The 22,984-nt window shown below is 37.3% G+C and overlaps 1 protein-coding gene across 1 annotated transcript in view; it reads left to right on the top strand.

The window, feature by feature from the left end:
- HERC2 (E3 ubiquitin-protein ligase HERC2) overlaps nt 1-22,984 on the top strand; it is a 971,627-nt gene that overhangs the window by 855,415 nt on the left and 93,228 nt on the right. The window contains exons 74-76 of the mRNA XM_090372402.1: nt 1,370-1,680; nt 12,570-12,653; nt 19,311-19,452. Of these exons, the coding sequence (XP_090228528.1) occupies nt 1,370-1,680; nt 12,570-12,653; nt 19,311-19,452 (537 nt within the window). The remainder of the gene's footprint in view (nt 1-1,369; nt 1,681-12,569; nt 12,654-19,310; nt 19,453-22,984) is intronic.

The raw sequence follows: 22,984 nt of genomic DNA on the forward strand, positions 1-22,984 counted from the left end.
CATGAAACTTACAAACATCTATCAAGCAAATGCAAACAAACCCAGATTGCTGATTTTTTAAAGAGAGCAGAAGATGCACAAAATCCATGTTTCAGAAGAAAGTTCAGAAGATTCAGAGAAAATGTTCTTGTTTGATTGTGCTTAGCAGCAATGAAAGGAAGTAAATTAAATTTAACATTATCTGACATGTATGTATCACAGTTTGTAAAACATTTGTTCAGTTATTGCTATTAATAAAAATTAAGTTTCCAATAGTTGATACAGGTTGATCACTGCATCAACTTGGCAATGCATGGATTTGTCTAATGTTCGAAATGCAGTGATTCCCTGACCATTATTGGCCTGGTGGTCCTCCGACAAGATGGGACATAATAGTCAGTCTATTTTATTTATTTATTTTAATTTTGTTGGTCACTTGTTGTAGTTGGTTTTCATCTCTGTTCTTAGTGATGTTTCATGTAATTTGGACCTGATGCTATCTGGGGCACTTCTAAATATAAATTAATTGGAATTTTATTAATTGGCTTTTCTAAATTATCTTAGGAGCAGCAGACAATACCCTTCTTCTTGTCCCCCCCCCACATTTTTATTTTATTTTATGCATTGGTTTATTTTTCACTCTATTGGTTTTCGATGCTACTGGCATCTTTCATTTACTTTTATTTTTATCTAAATATATATGTATATATCAAGAAATCATTCAAACTGTAAAACGTAAAAATGAACTGTCAGACACACACATACTGAAAAGTGCAAGAGTAAAATGAAAGTTTAGTTCATTTTCTAGATGATGTGCTGTTTCGTAACCTTTGTTAAATTCATAAATTCCTGAAAATTAAAAGAACAACAAATTCAAATATCATGCATGGATAACCAAGAGTTTATTTACCATATGCATATACACAAAAAAGAAACAGCCTTATCAAGACTCAGAAGCAAATTATCAGATGCAGCCTAGAAATTGTTCAAGATTTTACTGTACAAATAGGCACTTTCTCCAGTTTTTTATATATGGTCAGTGGGGATATGCATTTAAGATTAACTTGCTTGACTCTTCTATAGCACAATGATCTACCTGTTGAAATTCATAATTTCATTTACTGCATAGATTCTCCGTTGTTCAATTGATAACTGCTTATACCTGTTGTATGCAAAGATATATGATTAAAATCTTAGTAGTATAGTGGAAAACACCAGCCTTTCTCTGCACAAATAGTCAACCAACTTTTAAAATACTGCCAATTGCTGACACAACAAACAAAAGCATCATGGCCACAGTTGTGTTTACTCGAATATAAACAACTCAACATGCTAATTTAAAATTGAAATTTTATAAAAAAAAACTTACTGATACTTTTCTAATTTATAGGAAAAAAAATAAATCGAGTGGCTTGTGGTTCTGCTCATACTATAGCTTGGTCAACATGCAAACCCAGTACAACTGGCCGTTTACCAACTTCAATACCATTGGAATATGATCACCTAAAAGAGATACCGATACCTGTGTTGCGTAACAGATATGCTTTACTCTACCACTTCTCTGAAGTTTTTTGTCCTTCTATATCTATGGTAGATTTGATTCTTACTACAGCCCAAACTCGAGATTCTGAATCATCTGTTCAAGGAGCAATGTTTTCTGGTTTAGATAAGCTTAGAGGGCTTCTTGTTTCATCTGGAAAGGTAAGTGTAAGTAAAAAAGAGGAAGCGGTTTGAAGGTGACACAAATTAATATAAATTACCAATTCAACTCAGTGAGTTTAAGGCAAAGGCCTGATGCTGCAAAAGCTATAAAACATAATTGTACAAGTAGTGCATAGCCTCATAGTACTGAGCAAACTGTATGTTACTAAGTTCATATCAATCTCTTATTGTGGAGTATCACCATGAGTGGCCTTGGTTTTCCAACTGACACCTTAAATAAAAAGCACTGCACCAGTTGAGAAGTATTTTGCTATTTATTTAAAATGTATTGTGTGCAGCCTTAGGCTATTTCCTACTTGCACAGTTATGTTTTTGCTATCATTCAGTTAGTTACTATATTATGAAATTACTTTGACCATTTAATGATGTGAATATATAATTAGAAATTGAAATGTTTTGATTGTAGACCTTCAGATGATTGTATGGATTTATAGTAATAATAATATCTTTATTACCAAAAACAAACCCATGTTATTTTATAAATGAATCTTTAGAAAAAAACAGGATAAAAAACTACTAGGAGGTGGGACAGCATAGTTTACTTTTTTTTTTTTCCCCATCACATACTAATTCCTTAATAGTTCCCTTTTTTTTACTCTAGAACTTGAGCTCACTGAGTTTAGAAATATGGGAAACAAATAAGTTTTGTCTATTTAAATTTGAAATCAGAGATGGAGCAGTCCTAAGTTGATGCCTAGGGAGAAAACCTTCCATTCTACATTTTCTCATATGTTTACATGATTATGTACATTCATATGTTGATTTACAAATACCATAGTTTTATCATGTTGGTACAGTATGATAATATTGTATAATCTGAATTATTTGCCACAAAATTATGTATATACAGTATATGTATTAATAAGGCAAATCTGTTAACTCATTTTAAAATGCTATATTGGAAACCAGATATTTCTTTTGATTTCAGAATGGTGCAGATGGCATGCCTTAGCTTTCTCTGCTTAAATTATAATGGAGTTTAAATACAAGGGTGGTTCAATAAAGAATCGCCCTCACCTACTTCCGCATATCGCAGAGTCATGATATTTTGTGTGTAGCATCATACATATCTCTGTACTAAAGGTGTAAAATTTCAGCCCTGTGTCTTAATTTTTTTTTCTCTTACAGAGCTGAATGTGTAACGAAGTGGCATCATGGACAAAGTTGAAGCCAGAGCTGTAATCCGGTATCTGTACTTGAAGGGGAAATCTCCTAAAGAAATCCACGAGGAGATGACTGCTGTATATAAGGACGAAGCCCCATCCTATGGCATTGTGAAGCCTGGCATAGACAGTTTAGGTGGGGTCAACATCGGTAGAATCTGAGCCCATTCCAGATTGTCCCCATTCAGCCATTGATGACAACACGATCAGAAAAGTGGAGTCGTTAATCATGGAAGATCGCCGGATATCTGTGTGTGAATTTTCCCAAGAGGTAAAGATTAGTGTGGGCTCCGTTGAAACAGTCCTTCATGACCAACTCCGTTTACGGAAATTGAGTGCAAGATGGATTCCCCAATTATTGACTGGTTTCTAGAAGGCTGATCGACAACAGAAATCACAAGAGTTGTTAGCCCTCTGCCAAAAAAATGAGGAAGGCTTTTTCTCTCGTCTAATCACTCAGGATGAAAGTTGGATACACCATTTCGACCTTGAAAGTAAAAAGCAGCCCATGGAATGGCGACATCATGGTTTCCCACCCCCAAGAAGAAGGCAAGGGTCCAAGCATCAGCAGGAAAGGTCTTGCTGAAAGTGTTTTGGGATGAGAAAGGCATAATGACTGATTACCTGCCGAAAGGTAGAACAATTACAGGTGCCTGTTATGCCAACTTATTCACAAAATTACGGAAGAAAATCAAAACATGTAGGCATAGATGCTGTCCAAAGGTGTGAGAATGCTTCAAGACATGCCCTAGTTCACACTTCTGAAATTGCAACAACACAAGCAGCCACTTGTGGGTATAAAATACTGCCCCATCCAGCCTACTCACCCGATCTTGCACCATTGGACTTGGTTTCTTTCCCTCAAATCATTTCTTTGGGGGACCCACTTCCCTCACGACGAAACACTCATTTCTGCAACAGAGTCATGGTTCAAAGACCAACCTCACCACTTCTATAAAAACAATATCTGTAGCCTCATCCATCGATGGGGAAAATGTGTAAATCTGCACAGTGGCTATGTAGAGAAGGACTAAAACATGTGCCAAGAATCAACAGACTAGCACCTCTGCAGGTAGGTCAGGGCGATTCTTTAATGAACCACCCTCGTAAATTACATAAAGGTCATCATTGTCTGCTGATTGTTATTACCTCTTAAGTTGACTTTAAGTGTGACCATAGTTCCACTGTAGAAATATCTTATATTCTGCAGTTGAATTAATATAGTATCTCGCAATATATAGTATAGTATCTCAGAATCTCGTAAATACAAAGTTCAAGGACTAAATTTTCATATTTAAGAAATAATAAAATTAAATAAATAACAAATAAAATAAAAAAATAAAAACAGTTATACCAAAAGTCTTGTCTGGCAGTAATAAGAATAATAGACTTTTTTTTTTTTTAGATTTTCTTTTATTTATAAGATAAACTAAGAGAAAAGAAACAGTAATTAAAACGAAAATATACTATATGTAATTAGTATCACAAGCTAGTAAAAGAAGAATTACAGACTTAATATTAAAGGGAATGTACAGACCAATAAACTCTTTAAAACTAATTTAAAGAAAATCCAATTTCATTAACACAGTTTTTGTCTTATATGCATTCTTAACTGTCACACAGATATTATCAATTGCAATAGTTGTTTCATTATCAACATTACTGCAGGCCAATACATTTGTTTTATTATTTTAATTAATTTTGGGCACCTGTTTTTTTAGAAGGCATCATATGTGCTTCTTCACTTTCTTTTTCATCACTGATAACAAAACATTTTTCTTGGTGTTATCTGTTTGGTGGACACTGTTTTTCAATAATATTCTCTCCACTCTTTCTGAAGCAGTTAATTATTATACTTATTATTATTATTATTATTATTATTATTATTATTATATTATACTTGATAACAATACTGTCCCAAGCTATAACATCATGGATAGCATCCAAGACATTCATCAGAATATTATTAGTATAAGTAGTATAATGTGAAGCAAGATTATACAACTGCAGCCAAAAAAAAAAAAAAAACCACATCTGTTCATTTTTCTATAATAATCTTAGCCTTTAATCATAACTACCCACTTCCACAGCACACACCAGATTGAAATTTGTTCCAACAATCAGTTATTATCTGGCTAATAGTAAATTTCCACACATCTATCTTGCAGCTCTTTTTTCAGTTTATGTTTATGTCTTCTTATGGGCATTGTCCAAAAAAGAGTAAGGAGCCATCAACATTTTGTTTACTCAGTCACTTCAATGAAGTCTCCTTCAGGTGCCTAGTTTCCAAGCTCTGAAACTTGCAGAACTGAAATCTTTCATTGTAAGAGTGTCTGTGTTCTTGACTAATTAGCATTAGCATTAGTAGAGGCATTTGATGCAAGAAAGCACGCTTATGCAGCATCAGCCAAAAAAACCACTTCCACTTCACCCCTCTGTTCGTTCAAAATACCTGTCCAGCTGAGCCTTAAACTTATTTAGGCTATCAACCTCCACCACAAGGGATGGAAGTCTGTTCCACCAACCAACCACCCGCTGGCTAAAGGCAAATTTCCGCACGTCTATCCTACATCTGTCTTTCCTCAATTTGAATTTATGCCCTCTCAGGTGATTTTTCTGAGCTAGAGGAAGAATCCCATCAGCATTGAGCATGCTTAAACCATTCAAGGCTTTATACACCTCTATCAGATCACCTCGCTGGTGCCTAGTCTCCAGACACTGTAATTTGCAAAACTTAAGCCTTTCTTCGTAAGAGCACCCCTTTGTTCCATTCACTAATCTTGTTGCCCTTCTCTGTACTCGTTCCAGCAGCTCTACATCCTTCTTGAAATGAGGTCTCCAGACCTGTATACAGTACTCTAGGTGTGGCCTGACCATCGCCTTATACAATGGAATAATCACCTCCTTATCCCTGCTGGAAAAATTCCTGTATATCATTGACAATACTCCATGAGCTACTCTTGCAGCCCGTCTGCACTGCTCAGAGAACTTCATATCTGCCTGCACAACCACCCCCAAGTCCCTTTCATTCTCTACCACTGTCAGTGTAGTACCACAGAGTTGATACGTTGCTCTGGGGTTTCTGTTTCCCATGTGTAGTACTTTACATTTATCAATGTTAAACTTCATTTGCCACCTCTCAGCCCATCTGCTCAACCTTTCCAGATCCTGTTGCAGCAGCATAGTGTCAGTAGTGTCCTTGACAACCCTGCCAACCTTTGAATCGTCTGCAAACTTGGACATTAAGCCCGATATACCATCATCAATATCATTTATAAATACAGAAAACAATAATGGACCCAACACTGAGCCCTGAGGGACTCCACTAATAACATCAGTCCACGATGAGCAGTGTCCATTGATTACCACTCTCTGTCTTCTCCCCCTCAACCACCCCTTTATCCATAGCAGCAATTTGCCTCCAATGTCACACTGCTCCAATTTGTGTAGCAGTCTTCCATGTGCAACAGTATCAAAAAGCCTTTCTAAGATCCAAGTATATAATATCAAAGTTATTCCCTGCATCCAGTTCTTTTGTGACTGCATCATAGTATCCAATCAAGTTGGTCAGGCAAGACTTCCCCTTAACAAAACCATGCTGTGTCTGAGCTATAACTGAAGTCTTGTCTAAATGATCCTGCAGTGCTTCTTTAACCAGTGCCTCCATTAATTTTCCTGGAACAGAAGTTAAGCTCACAGGTCTATAATTACTTGTGTCAGCCTTTGATCCTCCTTTGTGAATTGGGGTCACATTTGCACATTTCCAGTCTATGGGTACCTCCCCTGAGTCCAAGGAAGCTCTCATAATTATGGCTAAAGGTTTGCTTACTTTCTTTACTGCCTCCTTTAATATAACTGGATAGATCCCATCCACCCCAGGTGCCTTTCTTGTGTTTATCTTCAACAGTTTCTCCTCCACTTTACTCCCAGTTATTTCAAGATTCTGTAGCTTACTGCTAGAGTTGAATACACCTCTGGCATTCCCCTCGCTGAATAACTCCTCATGTGTGAATGTCGATGCAAAATATTCATTTAGTTTGTTAGCTACCTGAGCAGGATCATCAACACTTGACCCATCAATATCAAGTGGACCAATCTGATTCATCCCCTTCCTTCTAGAGTTTACATAAGTAAAGAACTCTTTGCTGTTTTTCTTTGCATCCCTTGCCAAGGAGGAGCGCCTCCGTAGCCAGGTGGGAAGGAGCAGCAGTGTATAGCACACGCTTCTTGATTAGACCGGGGTTCGAGCCCGTCACCACCAAATACGGAGAATGCGGAAAGGTCAGGGAATGACCACCGCATATCCCGGAGCAATATGGCCTTAGTTGCTAATGCTCCTAAAAACCAAATAACAAACAAACAAACAAAACCTTGCCAAGGATTTCTCGTAATCTGCCTTTGCCTGCCTAACCTCCTTTGTAACTTGGTTGCATTTCAACTTGTATCTATCATAGGCTTCTGTGTCATGTGTTAATTTGTATGTATCCCATGCATTTTTCTTCTCTGCCATATGCCTCATTAGTTCATCTGACATCCATTTTGGCCTAAACCTTGAACAATATTTCTTAGTTGGTATGTAAAGCCTAGTAGCTTCCAAGATAAGTTCTTTGAATGCTTCCCATTTTGAATTTGCTGTTGGTAACATCATCAGTTGGTCCCACTGTATAGAATTTAAATACTGTCTCAGTCCATCGTAGTCGCCTTTACGGAAGCAATAACCCTTCCCTTTACCCCTAATGGTAGTTACCTCTTTGAGTAAATCCCACTTCAGCACACTGTGATCACTGCCACCTAGTGGTTCATTTATCTGCAGATTCTTAATGCATGAAGAATCACTGCTGATAATCAAATCAAGAGTATTACTCCCTCTAGTTGCCTCCCGAACATGCTGATGTAGAAAACAATCATCCAATAAATCCACAAAAGTCCTGCTAGTGTGTGAGTAACCAGCCCCCAAATTCCAGTCAATATCTGGGAAATTAAAATCTCCCATTATAAGACACTCTGATTTACTGGCCCACTCTATTTCCCTGTACAGTTCCTTATTATACTCATCAGAGTCATTAGGCCTATAGCACACTCCTACTCTCAATTTTGATCTCCCAATGTTTATGTCACACCAAACTGACTCCACACTGCACTGTCCAGCGATGTCGACTGGCTTCACTTCCTTGGTTTTTATGTGTTTCTTAACTAATAACATAACCCCTCCTCCCTTCTTATCCTGTCTATCCTTTCTGTAGACGTTGTACTCCCCAAATTGCAGTTCTGCATCCCTTATATCTGTGTGACACCACGTCTCTGATATCCCAACAATATCTGCCTTCGATGTTTTGAGCAATACCTCAAATTCATCAAATTTATTTACTAAACTCCTAGCATTGGTGTACACGCAAGTATACCTGCACCTGTTTCTATTCTTAGCTACCCTAACACAACCCATGTGTTTACTTGTACCACAATGGCTCCCAGCAGTCTCTGAAATACCATGCATCTTGTTTTTCAGGCTTCTGCTCATTCTAATAGAAGCAGTGCAAGAATCTCTTTCACCTCTGCCAGTGGCTACTGTCAATCTATTGGTCTTTGTCTCCCCCCAAGCTAGCAGTTTTCCGACCCACCTAACACTGCCTCGATAGCATCAGCAAATATTCTTGCACCCTTTCTATTTAAGTGTATCCCATCCCTGTAGAAGCAATCTCTCCTGTTAACAAGTACAGTCCAGGCTGAAAAAAATTCTACCCCTTGAGCCTTGCACAATCTTTCCAGGGCCGAATTGATCGACAAGGCTCTCATCATATACTCCCTCCTATCGTGTCTGGGCAGAATTGCAGACACTTTCAAATTCAACCCTAATTCTCGGCTTTTGTTCAACAGTGACCTGTACTTGTTAAGTAATTCTGCCGGTCTCCTACTCTTAATATTATTAGTGCCAACGTGTACAACTATATCACCTTTTGTGCCCTTAAGAGATGATATTCGCTCTACAACGTCATCAACCTTTGCCCCTGGCAGACATACCCTGGTCCTGTTCCACCTATCTTTTTTACAAAGCATGTTCCCCGTTTCCCTGACAATAGAGTCACCAACAACTACTAGTTCCTTCGGGACCAGCGCATTCTGCCTTAGGGGTTGTCTCTGTGTCACGCGATGCCCAAGTGCAAGCTCTGGCGTTGATGTGGGCAGCTGAGAGCTTGATGGGCCCCTCAATTTAGTTTCTTCGAGGGCATTCACCCTGTCCTTCAAGCTCTCATATAGGCCCACAAGTACGCCGAGTTGTTGCCTGATATCGATACACTCCTTGCATCGCGCACACACAAAGACATCCCCCTTGGCAGTATCATGTCCCGTACCCGATTGCTCTGCAAACATCAAGCAAACAGTGCATTTTATAAGGCTGTGAGTCAGAGGACAACTGCCCCCCTCAGTTCTGCTCTGAGCCACAGCACTTCCATTAGCTTGAGCCTTTTGCTTTGCTGCTCTGGTCTGAGTCATGATTCTATTAATTAATTATGTTATGTTATTAATTATATTACGTTTGTAATCTAAGTCGTTATATGTATTTATTTAAACGTACAATTTAACTGCTAACGAAGTTCAACTAACGCTATCTAGTACGGTATCACAATGGCGGGAAAGTTACTAACGGTAACGGTAGTTACGAACACGTGGAAACCCTTACCGATACTTTTACAAGGCCGAGTAAAGAATAAATACACCAAATTAATCAAAAAATCACAAAATAATGTTATACTACTAAATTTAAATCAAAAGTTTTAGAAAAACAATAATTTCAAATCAATAAATAAGAAAAATCCACTTAGCGGCTTTGAACACGACCGTCACTAGTAGCCTCGTCAGCAGAATGTTGTTCTCTGCATCTATTCCAGCAGCTCTGCATCCTTCTTAAAATAAGGTATCCAGACCTGTATTGCATACAGGTCTGGATGATGTATGCATTGTCAGAGAACTTTATGTTGGACTGTAAAATTACCCATAGGTCCCTTTCATTCTCCCCCACATTGAGAGTGTCTGAAGCATTATCCAGCATGATATGTTATTCTGGGATCTACCTTTTAGTACCTTGCATTTATCAATGTAAAACTTAAATTTTCTGCTTCTTAATCCATATATCTAATTTTTATAGGTCTAGCAGTAGTGGTATACCTTGATTCCTGTCATTAATCACCCTGACAATCCTTGTATTACCTGAAAACATAGATAATAAGCTGATAGGCCTTTATCATTAATAAACATTGAAAACAGTAAGAGGGACAGCATTTAACTCTGAGGGACTCCACTAATAACATTAATCCAAGAAGAACAGTGCCCATTTGTAACCATCCCTTTATTCATAGCAGTTTTCTTATAATGCACAATGCTTCAGTTTACACAACAGCCTTTTATGTGGACAGTCTTAAAAGCTTTACTAAAATCTAAGTATATGATGTCAAAGTTATTTTTGCATCTGCTTCCATTATTTCTGCATCATAGTACTTAGTCAGATTGGGCAGGCCAGATTTCCTCTTTAAAAATCCATGCTGTTATTTCCATGTACTCAACTGGATTCTGTCAACCACTGACTCCATTATTTTTTCTGGAACAGAACTTGGGTGTTTGGATTTGTAATTACTCACTTTGCCCTTTGATTCCCTTTGTGAATATGAGAGACATCTCCAATTTATAGGACCTTCCCTGAGTTTAAGGATGCTCTTATAATTATGGCCAAAGCTTTGCTTACCTCCTTGCTGTTTATTTCAATATGAGTATCAGGCACTTGATGCTACATTCTGTTAGCATCAAGTGCCTGATTTCTTTTTAGCTACAACAATTTTCCTTCCATTTTACTCTCAGTTATCTCCATGTCATTTAGCTACCAGTTAGTTCACACATGACTAGGAAATCAAAGGTATTTTATAACTTGGTCTGGTATTCCCATTCCTAAAGACTTCTTCATGTGTGAATGTAGATGCCAACTATTTATTCAATTTTTCCACAACCTCAAGAGGATCATCAATAGTTATGCCATTCATATATAGTGAGCCAGTGTGGCTCATCACTTGCCTTCTAGTGTTAAGATAAGAAAAGAATATTCTTTGCATTTTTAGCCAAAGACTTCTCGTAATCTACCTTAGTTTGCATGATCCTCCTTAGCAACTTGGTTGCAGATTATTTTGTACTTAATGTAGGCTTATTGCTTTATAATAATTTATAATCATACCATACATTTTTTTGTCTGCAACTATAGTCTCATCAGTTCACCTGACCTCCATTTAGGTCTAAACTTGGAACAGTATGTCTTAATTGGTATAAAAAGTTTAGTAGTTCAATGTTTACTTCACTGAATGCTTCCCACTTAGAATTTGCAGTTGGTCTCACTGAAAAGAATTTAAAAACTGTCTAAGGCCATTGTCACCTTTAAAAATCTATTTCCCCTTACCCTTAACAGCATCCAACTCAGACCTGCACAACAGATTGCTTTATAAGTTAATGTATTGGGTTCACAAGTAAGATCCTTAGATGGATAAGGATGGCTACATGCCAGGAGAATTTGCAGTTAGTGGTTATTCTTCAGAATGGCTGTATATGATGATGCTGCCATTTCAGGATACCAGATAAAGTTTTGGTCTGTGCAGTTTAAATGAAAGTCTAGAATCCATAGATGATCACTCCTGCTTGGAAACAGAAGTGACAACTTCAGAAATGCACCAGAAAATTGGAAGCCTGGTATGTGAAATAGACATATAAAAGCCTTTATGAATGCCAGAGAATGTAATATTTCTGAAGAGCATCCTCCACACATCCTCCACAAACACTTGGCCATTTCAAATGTTAATTCTCACTGGGTGTCAAGAATGTTCACACCACGTCAGAAACAGTGCATAGCTTATATTTGTGAGAAAAATTTATACATGCATGATGCAGATCCACAAGGGGTTTCTTTCAAGAACTGGTAATGAAATGTGGATTCACTGGGATCCATAAACAAAATGGGGGGTCCATGCAGTGGAACACCATTTGTCACTTCTGACCAAAAAATTCAGGACTCAACTTTCTGCTGGGAAATCATGGCCACCAGTTTTTGAGATATGGGAGGAATTCTTTTGATAGATTGTGCCATGTAAGAAACAATCGCTGGAGATACCGCTACTGCTAATCTCAAAAGTTGATAAGAAACAGAGATGAGGGAAATTGAAGCAGAATACCTTGTTCTCCAGTTTCCCTCTTTTCTCTTCCTTTATCACCATTCTTCTCTGTTCCTTCATGGCAATGCTCCTGTATGCCAGCCCTATAAATAATTGCTTCTCAGAGAGATTGTGGATGCCAGGCATTAAACTACCCACCTTACAGTCCCAGTGATTATTTCCTCTTTATAAATCTGAATGAATATCTACATGGGCACTAATTTTGAAACCATCACCAGCATCAATTGTCTCAAGGAAGCTTTAAGTGGCTTCTATTTTTTAGCTATTTCCTCTTTTTCTTCAAATTGTATGACATGTATTAAACTGAAAAGGATATTTAGTGAGAAAAAAAAAATAGTCTGTGTTGTTTCTTTATTACCAAGGTAGACAATATTTTTAATGTTCTTTGTATCTCATAGTATCTTTGAGATACCATATATATTCCATATGTTGCATAACTATATTAAGCATTTTTTTTCTTAAGATTTTCTCTCTCTCTTTTTTTTTTTTTTTTTAATTATAGGAAAGTGCCTTCAGAAAAGTAATACAAGCTACTATGGTCCGGGATAGACAACATGGACCTGTTATTGAGTTGAACAGGATTCAGGTATATTTTCTTACCTTAAATTTATATCCCTGTGTGAATGTGCTCCTTAGGACATACTCTGGTAAAGAACATAATATGATATATAATATATTCATTTAAAATAATTTATTGTACTCCAGTAAAGCATTGGAACTGCTTTTGTATACACTAAAGTGCCAAATGTAACCAGACGCCAGCATGTTCCAAAGATTCTTTTATTGATATAGTATTTAACCACCTTTGTCCTTAATCACACAATGTATCCTCATCAGTAGACAACCAATTTTTCATAACAGGAAAGTGGTATGGTAGTCCATTCTGCAGGAGGTTATGGTTAGCTCTCTGGGCAAGCTTATGAAGTTTTTGATTGCCTCTTTCTTCAAACCAAATCACTGCAGTATGAAATGGTGAATTGCTGAAAACAGAAAAGGAATCTCCCCATACTGCTGCCACAGTGTAGGAAGGGCCAAACTCTCCAGGATGTCAATGTATCGATCGTATTCATTATTCCAGGAACAACAGCCAAGCTCAGATCACAACTCCAGATGGCAGTGGCACTTCTGCCAAACTTTACAGTTCAGATGACACTCTGTTAAATAATATTCTCTGGGAATCTGCCACACCCAAATATGACCATAAGATTGAAACACCATGTACTGTGATTTTTCACTCCTTAATACAGTTTTCCAGTATTCTATGGTCCAATTATGATGGATTGCACACCAAGTAAGTTGACATTGTGCATGCTCCAGCTCTTCCATAAAATTGAATTCACTACAGCTTCCTTACATATCATCCTTGTAATATCAGTTCCTCTGTCTTCCTTGAACTTCTGATTGACAGTATTCAATGAGGAATGACTGAATCTATATGCCACTCTTCTGGTCACTCTCTGGTCTCTTTCCGTTACTTTCTGCAGTCTATCTAAACATTTCCTAGTGTAGTAGCCCCATGACTTTTCTGTTCGGTCATTACATCAGCCACTGTTGATCTTAGGTGCTGTAGTTTTGCTGCAATGGCAGATTAATTGCTAACATGGCATCCTGTGATGACTCCCTGTTGGAAATCACTCAACTCACTCCTCAGTCCACCTATTGTATTTCATTGATCTGCTTACTTTAAAATGAACACAGTTGCTTTTATATCTATTCCTGACATAGGTGATGGATATGGTTCATGTTTTACAAATTCCAGTGGTGTCTGGATACTTTTGGTAGTATTGTGTGTATGTCATAAAAAATTTATGTATTTTATTTACAGAAATGCACTGACATATTCACTTAAAATAATATACAGCAGGCCCTCGTTATAATGCGGTTCACTTTACGCTGATTCGCTATAACTCTGTTCTTATATTATAACCCGTATCTGATTATAACGCTGTCACAAATCACTATAACGCTCTTTCACAAATGCATTTTTTGGCATATTTAACGAAATCGTTTCATTTGCGCTTATTTTTCGCTTAGCGTGGATTCACTGAGCACTCTGTTTTTCCGGAACGAATTATCAGCGTTAAGCGGGGGTCACCTGTAGTGTACTCCAGTAGAGCATTGGGACTGGTTAATACAAGGGCTGTTCAATAAAGAATGATCGTAATTTTTCAAGAGCAACTGTACTGCTTGCTATTTCTAGCTGAGCTGCAACAATTTAAGACCAAAGCCAAGCTGCATCATATAGCAGCTGCACAGTTGGCTCATGTGCACAGTGTGACCTTGGCTGTTGGTGAAGTTTATGCTTGTTCAGTTTCACCTTTCACCTACGTAACAACGGACATGACATGGAGGAACACTATGCTTCCCTCAGATTTTGTTTCTGTTTCAAGAAAACATCAGCCGAAGTGTATGAAATGCTAAAAGAGGCTTATGGTGAATCTATGCTTCCATATAACACAACTCCAAGTAGTTTAGAATGTTTAAAGATGGACATGATTCAATCACAAAAATCAGCGTGTGATTGAATTTTGCAGTTAATCACAAAAAAACTGAATTTTTGTGATTCATGAAAGGAGATCATCGTATAATAATAAGGCAACTGGCAGAGATGTTGAGAATATCAGTAGGACGCATATGCTGTATTTTCCATTACCAATTGCATATGACATTTGTTTGTGCACACTGGGTTTCCAAGAATACTCACACCTGACTAACAGCAAGTTTTCATGGAGGTTTGTCAGGAGCTGCAACAGATAGTTACTGAAGATGGTGAGGTTCTGCACAAGGTGATAACAGCAGATGAGATATGGTTTTATTATTTTGACCCAGAGAGTAAGCAAACTTCTGTTTGGAAGTCTGTATCATTGCCAACACTGAAAAAAAGCAAAAGTTGTGGCTTCTGCAGAAAGGTTATGGTCATCTCTTTTTTTGACATTCTCGGAACGGTCCACAAGCATGTTTTGCTACATCATACAACTGTTATTGGACCTTACTGCAGAACTGTACTGTACACTTTGTGGGATCACATTCATTGCAAAAACTGTAACTGCATGCAGACGGTTGGTTGCTGCATCATGACAGTGCAAGACATCACACCATCATCAAGTACTTCATCATCATCTTCAGCCATTTTCAATCCACTGCAGGATGAAGGCCTCTCCAGCAGCTTTCCAGTTCCTTCTGTTTTGTGCAATGGCCATCCATTTACTACCCACAAACTCATGAATTTCATCTATCCATCTCCACTGTTGTCTTCCAGGTTTTCTTCCAACTCCTCTTGGGTACCATTCTGTTATTTTCCTAATCCATCTGTCATCATGTCTTCGAGCTATGTGTCCTGCCCAAGACCATTTTAGTTCTTTAGTTTTGATAAGAATGTCCTTTACTTGAGTTTGCTGCCTAATCCATGTGTTTCTCTTATCTAACAGTCTGATTCCCCTTCTCGAAGCTGAGAACTACACGCTGTGTAGTTCTCAGCTTCTCTTCCATTCTTTTGGTGAGTGCCCAAGTTTCACTTCCATAAGTCATGGTGGAGAGTATACATTGGTTCATTATTTTACGTTTCAGGCAAACTGGGATATTGCTCTTCAGTATGTGACTATATTTCCTGAATGCTATCCATCCAAAATTTATTCTTCTCTTGGCTTCCAGCCATTTATCATTATTACAGCTAATAACTTGGCCCAGATAAGTATATGACTCCATCTTTTCAATTACTACTCCTTCAATCATTGTCCCTTTCTGTGGCATACTGTTCATCATTACTTTTGTTTTAGCCATATTCATCTTTAGTCCAAAATCCTTACTAACTGGGCATAACTGATTAAGATTTTCCTCTAATTCTTTGGGATCGTGGCTTACGACCACATTGTCATCTGCAAATCGTAAATGGTTTAGGTACTCTCCGTTCACATTGGCTCCATTCTGCGACCAGTCTCTAATCTTCTGAAAGCTTCCTCAAGGGCAGCAGTAAACAGCTTCGGAGGTATTGTGTCTCCTTGTTGAACTCCTTTCTCGATTTTAAGTTTCCTACTGTCTTTGTCTAGTCTAATAAAGGAGGTAGCATTCTCATATTTTCTTCAAAATCATAATATATGGTGTATCTATGCCTTGCCTTGTCTTTTCAGTACCCGAAACAAAACATTGCCTTATGCTGTATGGAGTCAAATGCCTTTTCATAATCCACAAATGCCAGGCATAATGGTGTTTTATATTCATTTGCTTTCTCCATTAGCTCTGATATTACTTAAAGGTGATTATTGTTGAGAATCCTGTCCTAAAGCCAACTTGCTCTTTCGGTTGATTCTCATCAAGTATTCTTTCTAATCTGTTAGTAATGACCCTTGTGAAGTAATGGCTCTATAATTTCCAATTTCTGATTTAGCTCCTTTGTCTTATGCAGTAAAACTGTGATTGCATTATTCAACTGCTTAAGCATCACACTTTTTCTAATGCACTTTGTGAAGAGCCTTGCCAGTTTTTGTGTTATGTCTCTTCCTTCCAATTTTAACAACTCTACAGTAACTTCATCTTCCCCCGGGGCTTTCTGACTCTTCATTTTCTTCAATGCATGTTCTACCTCATCAGGAAGAATATCGGGTATGTCGTATGTGTTTCTACTTTGCAATCCATCTTCCCCACTGCTGGCATCATTCCGTCGCTCCTTGTATAATTCTCTATAGTAGTCTTCTGCTATTTGAATTATGCCTTCTTTGCTATTTATAAGTACACCATCGCTATTCTTCAGTTTCAGTATCATTTGTCTTTCTGTATTACTGCTCATGGCTGCTGATTTAAATCCTTTGTTTTCCTTTAATGCTTATTCTACTTTTCTTGTATTAAATCTTCTTATGTCCTCTCTGAGTCTCTTTCTAATGGCTTTGCATAACTCAGTATACTCAATTTTTTCCTTGTCAGTGTTTATCTTGCTCTTCATTTTTCGCCTTCGGTTCATCATATCAACTGTTTCTTGACGAATTTTTTCTTCATTGGATTTCTTTTTCCCTATAGGTTTCTTGAGCTTTATCACTTTCAGAAAGTTGTAATATTCCTCGTCGATATCTTGGTCCTGAGCAGTCTGCAGAAGCTCAAACTTGTTCTTAAGTTCCAGTACATACTGGTTTTTCTCCTCTTCTGTTATCTCAAAGACCTTTGTATTATTTACTTGAGTCAGTATTTTCCTTTCCTTTCCTACATCTATATCAAGTGTACATCTTACCATTCTGTGATCACTTCCAACATTTACCTTATTGAGGACAGTAACATCTTTCACGATATATCTTCTGTTAGTGAGGATGAAGTCAATTTCATTAGTTGTTAATCCATTTGGACTCTTCCATGTCCACTTTCTGTTCACCCTTTTCTTGAAAAAAGTGTTAATTACTGACAATCCTTGAGATTCTGCAAATTCCACAAGTCTTACTTCTTTCATTTCTTTCACCAATTCCAAAATTTCCTATAGTTCCCCTTTCTGTGTTGTTTTGTCACTTTCCGACCTTAGCATTGAAGCCCCCCCCATAATAATAGTGTAGTGGGTTTTCTGCTCATCTAGAAGACTCAGTTTCGGTGTACATTTCTTCAACCTCTTCATCATCATGGCTCGATGTTGGTGCATAAATCATTATAACCTTTAGCTTGTACCTCTTAGAAATCTTGAGTATTAGTCTTGATGCTCTGAAGTACTTAGCCAGCATTAATGTCAGATATGTTCCTCATCTGCCCTGCAGTCCTGACCTTGCATCTTGCAAATTTTTTTTTTTTTTTTTTTTTTTTTTTTTAAGCTGAAAAATGAACTGCAAGGAAAACATTTCTAGTCATCAGAAGTTAGTAGTAGAAATAGCGGCATGTGATGCAAGAATGCAAGCGTATGAGCTTATGTAACATCAGCCAAAAAAAAAAATTACACAACAATTCCCCCTAAATGTTTGTCCAGTTCCTTCTTAAATTTATTTAACCTGTCAACTTCCACAACGACAGATGGAAGTTTGTTCCAGCAATTAACCAGCCGCTGTCTAAAGGCAAATTTCCGCACATCTATTCAGTTGTAAAGACATTGGAAACAGTTCTTAAATGCATGCCAAAAAATGGCTTCCACCATGTTTTTGAAGAATGGCAGAAACATTGGAGTAAGTGCATTTCATCAAAGTAAGTGCAAATCATCTATATTTGGAAAAATATCAATGATTAATAAAGGTATGTTGTGAAAAAAAAATTATGATCATTCTCTATTGAACAACCCTCAAATAATATTTAGATAAAGTATCATAGATAGTTGTCTGCATTCAAATAAAATATGTTTGATATTTGTACACTGTATTGAGATTGTATATGTTATAATGGTTGCCAGTTATAGATGCAGCCTGAATGCTTAGATGGCTTAAAGTTATGGATTCTGCTGAAATCAAATGTCTCAAACATTTCCAATGTGCATGCATGTTACTTAGTATAAGATTAGCATGCATCATTAATTTTAGTTTCAAACACACAGTGATGTGAGAAATGTACTAGAAACCAGAAAAAACATTATGGTTGCAAATTAAGTTATAAACCAATGTACAAGTTTGTACAATAGCATCATATTGGTATGCCAGAAACTCAAAATAACTGAAAATGCCATCATTTTAGATGTATTTCATATTGTATACCTTGAGGCTTAAACCCTAAAAGCATTTTAGTTATAAACCAAATTGTAAATAACAGCTACTGATACCAGTACTTTCAATGGGTAGTGATGAAAATTGTCTAGAGGATAACAAAAACTTATTGATGGTATGTACATGAATCCTGGATCCAAGTGCCTTTTTAATGTTTTGTGGTCACTGAGAAATTCAGTTTAACATTATTCAGAGATGTTCTGTTGTATGTTTTAAATAAAGAAGCAAGGGCTGAAGATGCCAGAAACTGTTCTAGTGGTCTCTGTGATTTAGATTCTAAGTGCATATTACTTATGCCAGTGTCATGTCAAATAGCAGCTAGTTTCAAAAAATAAATGCCATTAGCAATTAACTTTTCTATTTGGTGACTAGCTGCTGTTATTTTTAACTTTTTTAAACCAGGCAAGTGAAAAATTGACCAAAAAATTGGTAAAAATGCATGTTTAATCAAAGATGTTTCTTCCATTTTATGTTTACTGTTAACTGTACATAAGTATATAAATAATCCATTGTACTTTACATTAATTTCCATATAGAAGTATACAATATGATTTATTTTGATTACATTTTATATTATTTTTTAAATATAGGTAAAGAGATCAAGGTCTAAAGGTGGTTTGGCTGGCCCAGATGGTATTAAATCAGTTTTTGGTCAGATGGTATCAAAAATGAGCTTGCTCACATCAGAAAGCTTGCTTTTGCCTCATAGGATTTGGAAGGTTAAATTTATGGGTTAGTAATTAAATTGTAGTATCCATCAGGATTTGTTAAATAATATGAAATACATCCATGCAGTTTTGGATTGATTTAAAATATTTATAGTTCTTGAATGCTACTGAAGTTTTAAATTATGCATTTCATTACAGGAACTTAACAATGAGCTGTAATTGTGTACAGCAATGTTGAAGAAATAACTTTTCTCGCATTCATCTCAGGTCTGGTATGGCTATTTCTTCACAGTGTGAATTTTATGAATTGTGAACATTTATAAAAATGGTGGTAGGAGACAGACCGTGATGATATAGCAGTACATCTGGTAGCAAGTTTTAAATTGAGTTATAAGATTGAATATACTTATAATTTAATTTGTAGGTATTGTGGTTATTTCATACAACAGGGCCCTTGCTAACTGTTGGTTGATTGTTTGTGAAACTGATTATTCACAGAAACCAGGCACTCAATCATTCATGATTGTCCTTCAGAATTATGCATGTTTTAAAAACTGAATGTAGATGCAGACAAATAACTGTGAAAATTGATATGGATAAATACATGGGTGTTCAAAGAAAGTGCATCACCTAGGAATTTCACATTTCTAACCCTTTTTTGCGATGGTATGTTACATTAATGACTAGCATCACAAATAGAAATATAAACAAAAGATATTTATTAATAGTTAAGGCAAAGCTAAGTAATATTTGAAGGTACTCTCAAAATATTCCAAAATGAGCATTTGAAACCTTTATACAACAGTTTTGGTAAACATAATAATTTTGGCTGAAATGTTATCAGAAGTCCTCAGTTTGCTTCAGTTTATCATTTTAAATGGAAAACAAAGTGAAAAGTTCACCAAGTGCAAACTAATATTTAGTTGAACCTCCTCTGGCCCTGATGACAGCAGCACACTATCGAGGCATTGACAAGATCAATTTCTGAAGATAATCAACTGATAGTTTGTGGTTCCAAACACCAGTTATGGCTTCCTCAAGTTCACAAAGGGTCTTTGGTTTCTTTTTGGCAACTGCAGGTTCCACATGATGCCAACAGTTCTCTATAGGATTCAGGTCCGGGCTGTTTCCTGGCCAGCTATGAGTTGTAATGGACCATTCTTCCAACCATTTTTTCATCTGTAACAAATGTAAACACATTATTGTCAAAGCTCTAATGCATAAATGAAGCTGAAGTAACTATAGAAGTGCTTACTTACACTTTTAGCCCAATGACAAAGAGCAGAGTCGTCCTTAAAGATGCAGTTACTTGGCAGGTTGAAATGGTCTCTAATGGTTGGCAGCAATTTGCCTTCCAATATAGCCAGGTATCCGTTGGCATTTATAGAACCTTTTATAAACTGCAGTGACCTACTCCATGATACGAAATGCACCCTCATATCATTTGACTGGTAGGAAACTTCACTGTAGACACCATACAGTCTGGATGGTATTCTTCACCGCCGACCAGGCTAGCCAGGTGGGTAAAGTGCCTGCCTGCCTGGCAACCTAAAGGTCGTGGGTTCGAATCCCGCCACGGGCTTGGATCAGAGTAAAATACAAAAACTTCAGGAGGTGCATTATGGCCACAGAAGCCAATGCGCCAACAACTAACAAAAAAAAAAAAAAGTATTCTTCACCACATCTACGGCGAATCGTTTGCCTCCCATCAGAGCCATGCAGGTTAAATTTCTTGTCGTCCAAGAAAATAACTGACTTCCACTGCTCGGAGGTTCATTTGACATGCCCCTTACACCAAATTAATCGGGCCTTTTTCATTTTGTGTGAGGAGGAGCTACTTCTTAGGACGATGGGCTACAAGTCCATTTTTGAAGAGGCATCTTCTGACTGTTACTGCACTTGCTACCACTCCTGTATGTTCTTCCCATTCTCTTTTCAGCTCAGATACTAATAGTAATAATAATAGTAATTGTGGCATGTGATGCAAGAAAGCAAGCGTATGAGCTTACGTAGCATCAGCCACTGTAAACATCTTCATTTGCCAGAAGATTATTACAAAATCATTAAGCACCCTTCTACAATTTGATAACCTTCTGGCATTTTTCAATCCTTAATAACTCCTCATGTGTGAATGTAGAGACAAAATACTCAATCAGTTTGTTTGCTATCTGAGCAGGATCATCAACAATCAAACCATTGATATCAAGTGGACCAATCTGATAGATTCCCTTCCTTTTAGAGTTTATATGAGTAAAGAAATCCGTGCTGTTTTTCTTAGCATCCTTTGCCAAAGATATCTTATAATCTGCCTTTGCCTGCCTAACCTCCTTTGTCGCCTGATAATTTATATGCATACCATGCATTTTTCTTCTCTGCCACGAGTCTCATTCGGCACGAGTCTCATTCCTGTAGCCTCTGTAGCCAGGTAGGCAGGCAGCAGTGCGTAGCACACACTTCTTGATTAGACCGGGGTTCGAGCCTGTGACCACCAAATACGGAGGATGCAGAAAGGTCAGGGAATCACCACCGCATATCCCCGGAGCAATATGGCCTTAGTTGCTAATGCTCCTAAAAACCAAACAACAACAACAAGTCTCATTAGTTCATTTGACAACCATTTAGGCCTAAACCTTGAGCAACATACAAAGGGTACTAGGAAAGTTTTGCAGTACAGCTTTGTTTATTTAATTTTTTCAAAGTAATTTCCGCTACATTCAATACACCTCTCCATCCTCCGAAACCAATCTTTAAACCAGTTCTGCCAAGTTTCACTAGGGAGTAAAGCACACTCGTTGTCCCAAGCCCGTAGAAGGTCCTCATCACTGGAAAACCGCCTCCCTTTTAGCTTCATTTTCACATGCGGGAACAGTGCAAAGTCGCAGGGAGCAAGGTCTGGACTGTAGGGAGGGTGCTCGAGAAGTTTCAGTCCTGTCGTGGTCAAATATTTGGTGCAGGCTTTGGCACGGTGAGCTGCAGCATTATCGTGATGGAGGTACCAGGTGTCCATTCTTGACTTTGGCCGCAGGTTCTTCATAGATCCAGTGACTTTAGGCAGGCATTGTTCAGTATATCACTTAGCTGTGACTGTCTTCTGCGTGTCCAAAACGACACGTTCCACAATTCCACTCGATTTGAAAAATACAGCTATCATTTTCTTCTTTACAGATCGGGATTTGTAAAGAAGATTTGTAAAGAAGATTACAGATCGGGATTTGTATTCATCAATGTTAAAACAGAAAAGGGTCTGAATTTGTATTGAACGAAAACTTCACTTTATCACTACTAAACATGAAAATGATGGTGCTGAAATGTCATTGAGTCTCTACTCAACTATATGGAACAGCAAGGAGATACCACCCTTGCTGACCAGATGATGCCTTAATTTTGTATAGTACCATTACCAGGAAGGCAAATATTTTTGTCACATTTATCTTTTTTTTTTTCTTTTTTTTTTTTTTTTACTTTTTATTATTCAGGTTTTGATTATCCATACAAGTTATTTCTCATAAAAGTTTATTTCCCATCCACACTGGATAACTGGGATTCTGCTGTTTTTGATTCTTGATGTTAAAACCTAAAATGTTCACATCACTTCA

Source organism: Mastigoproctus giganteus, chromosome 1 (assembly GCF_048544385.1).
Source record: "Mastigoproctus giganteus isolate SK-2022 chromosome 1, ASM4854438v1, whole genome shotgun sequence".
In the NCBI taxonomy this organism is placed as follows: Eukaryota; Metazoa; Arthropoda; class Arachnida; order Uropygi; family Thelyphonidae; genus Mastigoproctus; species Mastigoproctus giganteus.